We start from the raw sequence: 7,853 nt of genomic DNA, 5'->3' as shown, positions 1-7,853 counted from the left end.
TAACCGGCCTACTTTGTGCTAATTACTGACCAGTGTAGGTATGGTCATCCTACTTTGTTCTAATTAATTACCGATGCAAGTTTGACTTGTCCTAATTACTGATCGATGGAGGTTTGATTGACTTACTTTGTACTAATTACTAACCGGTGCAGGTTTGACCGACTTACTTTGTGCTAAGTACTGACAAGTGCAGATTTGACCGTCTTACTTTGTGTTAATTACTGACCGGTGCAGTTTTGACTGACATACTTTGTACTTATTACTGACAGATGAAAGTTTAACTGCCCTACTTTGTGCTAATTACTGATCGGTGCAGGTTTGACCAACCTACTTTGAACTAATTACTAACTGGCGCAGGTTTGACCGACTTACTTTGTGCTAATTACTAACTAATGCAGGTTTGACCGTCCTACTTTGTCCTAATTAATTACCAATACAAGTTTGATCAAACTACTTTGTACCAATTACTGATCGGTGCAGGTTTGACCGACCTACTTTGTACTAATTACTGACCGGTGCAGATTTGACCGACCTACTTTGTGCTAAGTACTGACGGTGCACTTTTCATCGTTTTACTTTGTGGTAATTATTAACCGGTGCAAGTTTGACCGTCTTACTTTGTGCTAATTACTGACGGTGTAGGTTTGATCATCCTACTTTGTACTAAGTACTTACCGTTGTAGATTTGACCATCCTATTTTGTACTAATTAATTACCGGTACAACTTTGGCCGATTTATTTCTAATATTTTTCAAGATTCGTAGTTTTTTTTAAAAGAATAAAATATTAATATATATATATATCAATAATTATTTTTTTATTTAAAAAATTAATTATATAAAAAGAATATTTTTAAAACTTAACGGGCAGGTGCATGCAACCGTTGAGTTTTTTTTTTTAAATTAAAAAAATAAGAAAATAGGAGTTAATTTCCTGTTTTTTTATTTTTATTAAAAAAAATTATAAAATCAAGAAAAACAGTGGAATTTCTCCCTGTTTTTTTCAAAAATTTTTTTAATTAGAGAAACTCTCCAGTTTTTTTATATTTAAAAAAATTAAAAAAATTTGAAAACAGGGAAAGTTTTTTTCTATTTTCCCCCAACGTGTGCGTATTTTTATAAATAATCCCAAACATGTATAATTTAGTAAATATTTTTTTATAATATTAAAAAAGCCACATCCAACATGTTCATAAAAAAAATTATATTCATAAATACATAGCACGTCTACCCATTTTTATACAATAGTTAATATTTTTTTTTTCTCAAAGATATAAAGGTTTTGTTTGTTTTGGACAAATCCATAGATGCATGAATTCAATGAGGCCTGTCCAGAAAAAACTGCCACCACTAAATGAAATGATGAAATATTTTTGAATTTTTTAAAAGAAAAGAAAAGGTTTCCTTAATACAAAACATTAGCAACAAATCTAATAGATGAAATGTAGCAAATGACGTCTTACCAAGATTGGAATTATGTAACAGAAGACTAACCGAAAGAGCACTACCAGTCCAGAATGTCATCACTAACTTAAAGCAGAGAAAAACAACAGGTACAAAGGAAGACACATGATGTATACATCACATGGCATGGAGGGGCAAAAAAGGTTAAACCAGAGCTCAAGATTGATGAAGCAGAATGGACATCAGGCTCCAGATTTGCGTAGTTCACTTGCTCCATGTGCAAAGTGGCATCGATCTCCAAAGGTACATGATCCTTTGCTGAAATTCTCACAGAGTTTCGTCTTGTAATTGCTCCCTGGGCCGCCCCCACCACCCCCACCTCCACCACCACCACCACCACCACCACCACTGGCTGCCATGCCAGCCGCCACCTTTGCTGCCATAGGAAAGGTTGCACTGATGTTAACTATCAGTTCACGGACTAATGTACTGGCCTGCTTGATCTGATCAAAGGTGCCCTCGAGTTCAATGTTCCTTAAGTTAGGATCTGTCTCGTGCTCCCGGATGGATAGCTTGGCACCTGTAGTGCGGCAAATCTGCTTGGTGTTCACACCACCTTTCCCGATAATGGCACCAGCCAAGGATGCATCCACGCTGATCTTTGCCGTTGCTGAGGCACCAAAGCTTGCAGCTGCCAGTCCAGCAGGTGGGGGTGGCTCATAGCGACCACCACCCATTCTACCTGCCATTGGAGGTGGCATCGGCCGGTCATCATGTGATGGAATGATGGGCCTGCCAAGCTCTCGTTCACCATGGGCGAAATGGCATTTATCACCGAATTTGCAGCCTTCTGCAGTATTGTACTTGTTGCACAGCTTGGTTTTCACAGCAGGAGCAGGACCATCCGGCATGGCGGGAGGTCCCATTAGGTTTCTAGGAGGAGCATGTGCCGGATTGCCAAGATTCGCCATCTGCGCAACAGCATTGTAACCACCAGGAACATAGTGCAGGAAATGGCAGCCCTCACCGAATGGGCATCCAGAAGTACTGCATCATAAAGAAGTTTGTTGTGAGTTATCATACAATGATAGAGGCACTACAAGCTCGCAGCATTCTTAAATGGGAGATGGCAAGTAATGCAAATAAAGCAGAAATAGATTATTGACGAATCTAAGATGGGGGCTTTATAATGATGACAAAATTATAACTCAAGAATCTATGGAACTTGGAGATGAAATATGCAGACAGACAATAGAAAAACTGACAGGACAATTTGCCCAAGCACATTATTTCTCCCTGAATATACTGCATTAATACTTGGGGAAAAAAAGGGAATCCAGGATTGATTTGACAACACAAAACCCTATGTCCAGAACTTGTGATTCTGTCCACATTTATGGTGATGCTCGTCAAACTGCCTCTTCATGCACTAGCAAAATATGGCTAATTTTACAGTCATACAACTGCAAAATAACAAAATTTTGCAAGCATCATCCTATGAAGTTGCAGCTAAAAGATGAATAATAATGTCAAAAAAAGAAGCCAACAATAAGCGCCAAGCAAAGACATATAGAAAAGAAAGAATTCAAGAAGTGAAATGATGGATGTAACCAAGTTAGTCGCATCATGAAGCAGGCCAGAACAAAGAGAAACAAACAATGCGTGACCTAAAACCATTTTCATGCAACAGAAGAGACCAGAATATACCAACTCTAATACTCCCATTATCAAAAATTGACCGGCAAAGTGGTTAAGAGTTACAATAGATTTCATCAGATGATACGCAAAAGTGGGAGAAGTTCAAAGGTCAAAGAACCATCTGAAGTTCACATGGAAAGCTAGCAAATCAGTAATTTGAAACATCCAAAAGAATGCACCAGAATACAAGCTAGTAAGAGTTTAACACCATGGTAGTCTATTAAAAATGATGGACACTGAAAGTTGTGCATACTTTAAGTCAATTCAAATAGGAGATTGGCAATAAAGCACCTAGTCTATCAAGAAAATTGCCACACAATCAACTGTCGAAGAACTAAATGTAAATATAGATGTCTTAAAAAACAAAGGTCCTTGTGAATAACATGTACAACTGCATGCAAATGAAAACAGCAAGAGTAGAACTTCACTCTAAATTGCAAATAATATAGCAATGCAAGCACTAATTGAAGGTAGCAGTAAACAAATGAAACACTAAAAAAAATGGACAGAGTCATCACCAGACCTTTTGCCATTTTACGGAAGCTATGCTTAAATTGAGCATTCAAAACAGGAAGCATGCAAAGGATAGCATTAAAACTTAGAAGCACAATCCAAATAGCCTACTAGGTGTACTCTTCCGATAAAATAATAGAGCATAATGGCAAACAAATCCTGTCAAGTAGAAGTATTTCCAACTCGTAGGGTAGCAGAAAAGAACCTTCTCCACCATAATGTCTTAAAAAGATTAGGAATACACCACAAACAAACATTCCAATAAATCATCTTCTACACTAGATTTTTGATTTGTCAAAGCTCGGAAATGAAATTAGAATCTTTTAGCAAATTAGAGTTTAGCTGTCCATTCAAATTAATACTCCCCATCTTAAACTTCTAGTGGGTTGTAACTTGTAGAAATCGAGTTAAAATCAATTATCTCATAACATCCATATTAATTCTGTTCTTTTACTATGGTAGGTTGAAAGCATATCCGTAAGACTGAAAAACCAAATTACTAGCATTCATTCTAGCTTAAGATTCAGAATAAAATGACAAGGATGAAAATTTACCCACAATTTGGACATGTTTATAACCGTCATAAGCAAATGATATACTAATGATTGAATAATATTATGTTAAGAGTATGATCAAATTGAAGAAAGATTTGGCATATAATTCATGTGTACTCCATTGTGTCGCCAAATTAAACCGTTCAAATATACTGGTTAACTTGATTAGAGCACATGAACCTGTATCACAGCTTAAACGTCCAATTCATTAGTCTTCAAAACATTAATATTTACCTCAAATTATAAATAAAATACCGCTTAAGTGTATAAAAATGGAGTAAAATGGGCATTTAAAATATTTATGTTATGCAAGTGAAGATTAGAACCTGAAAAACTTCGTGCATGGCTTCGATTTGCTTCCTAAACCAGACTCCGTTTCTGTTACATGACATTAATTATGTTTCTTCAGTTAAGATTTGGCTATTTCATTAATCTCCATACTTCATGAAAAATGATAATTCAAGTTAAAACATTTTATCATAATTCAGATAACAAACTTTTGCAGATATTATACTAGCATATATTAATATTCTTTCAAACCTAAACACTTAATATGACCTCCATGAGAAGTATACTATCTATGAAAAAATTTGTTGATTAAATTTAAGAAATTTTCAAATTTATTGTCCAAATTTAACTCAAAATCCTGTCATGTTCATTTTTTAAAAGCAAAGCAAATTCGTTCTATGTAAAGAAAAATAGAGGGGAAAAGAAGGGCTAGAGGGAAATTACTCACTAAAAACAACAAAGATAAACTTCAGTTATTTCAAAAGACAATCTAAATGATGACTAATTAATTCATTAAAGCCCAAACGTATAAATAAATGCAGAGACTCCTACTTTATGCTCTTCACATCCACCTGTCAATTTCAAACCTTAATAATCCTTCTCTTACAAAGACAGCATCACACAGTTCACAGCCACAAACAAACAAAGCACTCAGAAAAAAAACAATTGATACATTTTCACAAAAATTACTTACAATACAAAAAATTAATATTTGCAAGCAATTTATACATCCAAGCACAAATCTCCAACAATAAATATAATTAATATTCGCATAAGCATTTTTTTACCCTTGTTTATGGTATCTTGAAACACAACAAAAGAAAAGAATAACAAAACCAAACACAGCAAACAGCATTAGTCCAATAGCCCACACAAATATGTTCAGAATCAAACACTAAAACTATCAGTTTGTTCAGATTCAATTCATAGATAAACAGATCCAGCGACCAGACTCTAAAAAAAATAATATTAACATTAACATTAGATCACAAAATTAACAGTAACATCAGATCACAAGCTCAAACAAGACCAATGCAAAGCTACTAAAAATCCAAACACTACAAGATCTCATCCCATATCCATAAAACCTAAAGATCCACCATAGCAACCCAAAAAGAAAAAAATTGAAACAAAGAAAGAAAACCAAAAAACACAGCAACCCAAAGGCATCCCGTACCTTTCGGCCGCTTCGCACCGCCGTTCCCGTTGAGGGCGGCGTCCGGCCTCCCCCGTTTACGAGCTGCCGCACCAGAATCCATGACAAACTAGGGATCCCGACCAAGGTACCAGGAAGACTTCAAGAAACAAACCCTAGAAGCCTGGAAACCGTGAGAAGTGCGGCGATGGCCGGAGATAAACCCTAGCTAGGGTTTGCGAAAAGAGGAACACAGCTGCCTCGATCTTCGAAGAGAGAAGCAACGTGAGAAGGGTATGCTATATTTATAGGGAGGACGTGAAGGTTTGAGTCTAATCGGATTTTTAGTTCGGGGCTTGGATTCCGAGCGGATTCGGGCGTACGATTGAAGATCCAACCCGATAATATAATGAGATCCGAACCCGTTAGCTAACTATTACTCCTCTGGTCTTTTACCTATTTTAATGGATTAGGAAGGTGAATTACAGTTAGGTAGTAATCTAAAATTTATAAAAATTATATTAATTTTTAAAATTTATTTTTATTTAAAATATTTTAAAAAAATATGTACTTGAATATAATTTATTAAAAATTAAATATAAAAAATAAATTTAATAAAATAATATTTAATGTTTTATAAAAAAAGATAAAAAAAATTTCTAAAATGAGACAAATAAAAATTAAAAAAGAAATTATGAATTTTTTTCTTTTTTTTTACATGTGAGCTAATATTTGAATTGATATTGCTTCCGAATTATGTGATTATGTCATTGGTCATGGTAGAGATTTAAAAAGATGCCCATATAAAACCCTGAAATTATGCATATATTTGAAAAAATTTCTCTATAATTGGGATTCTTATTTATGGAGCTAATCATGGGGTGTGTATTGATCGGGGTATGGCAGAAGTTTTTTTTACATGTGTCTTTTGTTGCGGTGTTTAGATGCAAGTTTTTTGTTTGTATGTTTGTATTTTTTTTTTTAGAATATTAACAAATTATTTTGTGGTTGAGAATATACCTCCACCTTCAAGGAAGGAGTAGTGTGTGTGGTTTTTTTTTTTTAATTATATGACAAGTCACCTTAAAAAGTATGCATACCATTATAATTTTTCAATGTCCAACCACATTATTTAGATTTTTTAAAAAAAAAACTAAATAATTCTAAAAGAACGCTAGATTTATCAAGATTGATAAAACTACATTCTATAATTGTCAGCATCTAATTACTCTCACAAAATATCAAGCTAGATGGTTAATAAAGAAATTCCAAAAATAAACATAAATAAAAATGCGCAATGTTATATAAATATGTAATGAACCCTTTAGTCCCATATCGGCTATGAGATGGACTCTTTATGTGCATATAAGTGGTGGGCATCCTTTACCACTAGGACGGCCTATGGAGTTGTGGATCCCACCTTGTGTGTTGTGTTTGGGCTGGGTGAGGGGCTGACCAACGAAGGGTTCTGACCTGGCTGGCTTAGAGCTGGGGTCTGAGTGAAATGTCGTTGAGTGTAGCGTACCTGTCCCATCTATGACCATAGGATTGGGGCTATCCCCACCCTATAGGGCGGTCTGTGGAGTTGTGGATCCCACCGTGTGTGTTGTGTGTGGGTTGGGTGAGGGGCTGACCAACGAAGGGTTCTGACCAGGCTGGTTGGCTTAGCGCTGGGGTTTGAGTGAAGTGTCGTTGAGTGAAGCGTACCTGGCCCACCATGCAATAGGGTTGGGGCTACCCCTACCCTATAAGCCGGTCTGTGGAGTTGTGAATCCCACCGTGTGTGTTGTGTGTGGGTTGGGTGAGGGGATGACCAACGAAGGGTTCTGACCTGGCTGGCTGGCTTAGCACTGGGGTCTGAGTGAAGTGTCATTGAGTGAAGCGTACCTGGCCCACCATGTCATAGGGTTGGGGCTACCCCTACCCTATAGGCCAGTCTTTTGGTGACACGCTCTCCTCACCACTTGTGTACATAACAAAATACCAAATTAAGATAATATGCAAAAATTCTAAAAAATTACAATCCAAATATCACCACAAGCATGAGGGTATATACATAGATAAATATGATTAAAAGAGAATTATTTAAGTATCTTAGAATATATATAGAATGAGAGGTTGCGTACTCTAAAAATGTTTGTATATTCAAAATTTACGGATGTTCATGTGGATCGTTGAATTTCAATCCTGTGACTTTTAGATATAGGTAAACAGTAGTAAGAACGTTCGTGTGGACTGTTGAATTTCAATTAAACTGTTTTC

General features: G+C 35.9%; 1 protein-coding gene across 2 annotated transcripts; it reads right to left on the bottom strand.

Annotated features, from left to right (window-relative positions):
* Nucleotides 1-1,387: 1,387 nt before the first annotated feature.
* On the bottom strand, nt 1,388-5,863 carry LOC120267426 (zinc finger CCCH domain-containing protein 14-like). Of its 2 annotated transcripts, XM_039275071.1 has the most exons (3): nt 5,634-5,863; nt 4,495-4,546; nt 1,388-2,450 (listed from the first exon to the last, which is right to left on the bottom strand). In XM_039275071.1, exons 1-3 carry the CDS (start codon nt 5,713-5,715, stop codon nt 1,646-1,648), a joined length of 939 nt encoding a protein of 312 aa, XP_039131005.1. In that variant the 5' UTR covers nt 5,716-5,863; the 3' UTR covers nt 1,388-1,645. The 2 variants fall into 2 exon arrangements, with proteins under 2 accessions (XP_039131005.1, XP_039131006.1); XM_039275072.1 differs by lacking the exon at nt 4,495-4,546.
* Nucleotides 5,864-7,853: the final 1,990 nt, after the last annotated feature.

Source organism: Dioscorea cayenensis, chromosome 8, assembly GCF_009730915.1.
Source record: "Dioscorea cayenensis subsp. rotundata cultivar TDr96_F1 chromosome 8, TDr96_F1_v2_PseudoChromosome.rev07_lg8_w22 25.fasta, whole genome shotgun sequence".
NCBI lineage: Eukaryota > Viridiplantae > Streptophyta > Magnoliopsida > Dioscoreales > Dioscoreaceae > Dioscorea > Dioscorea cayenensis.
The sequence above is the reverse complement of the archived record's forward strand: the minus strand, read 5'-3'. Positions and strand labels throughout refer to the sequence as shown.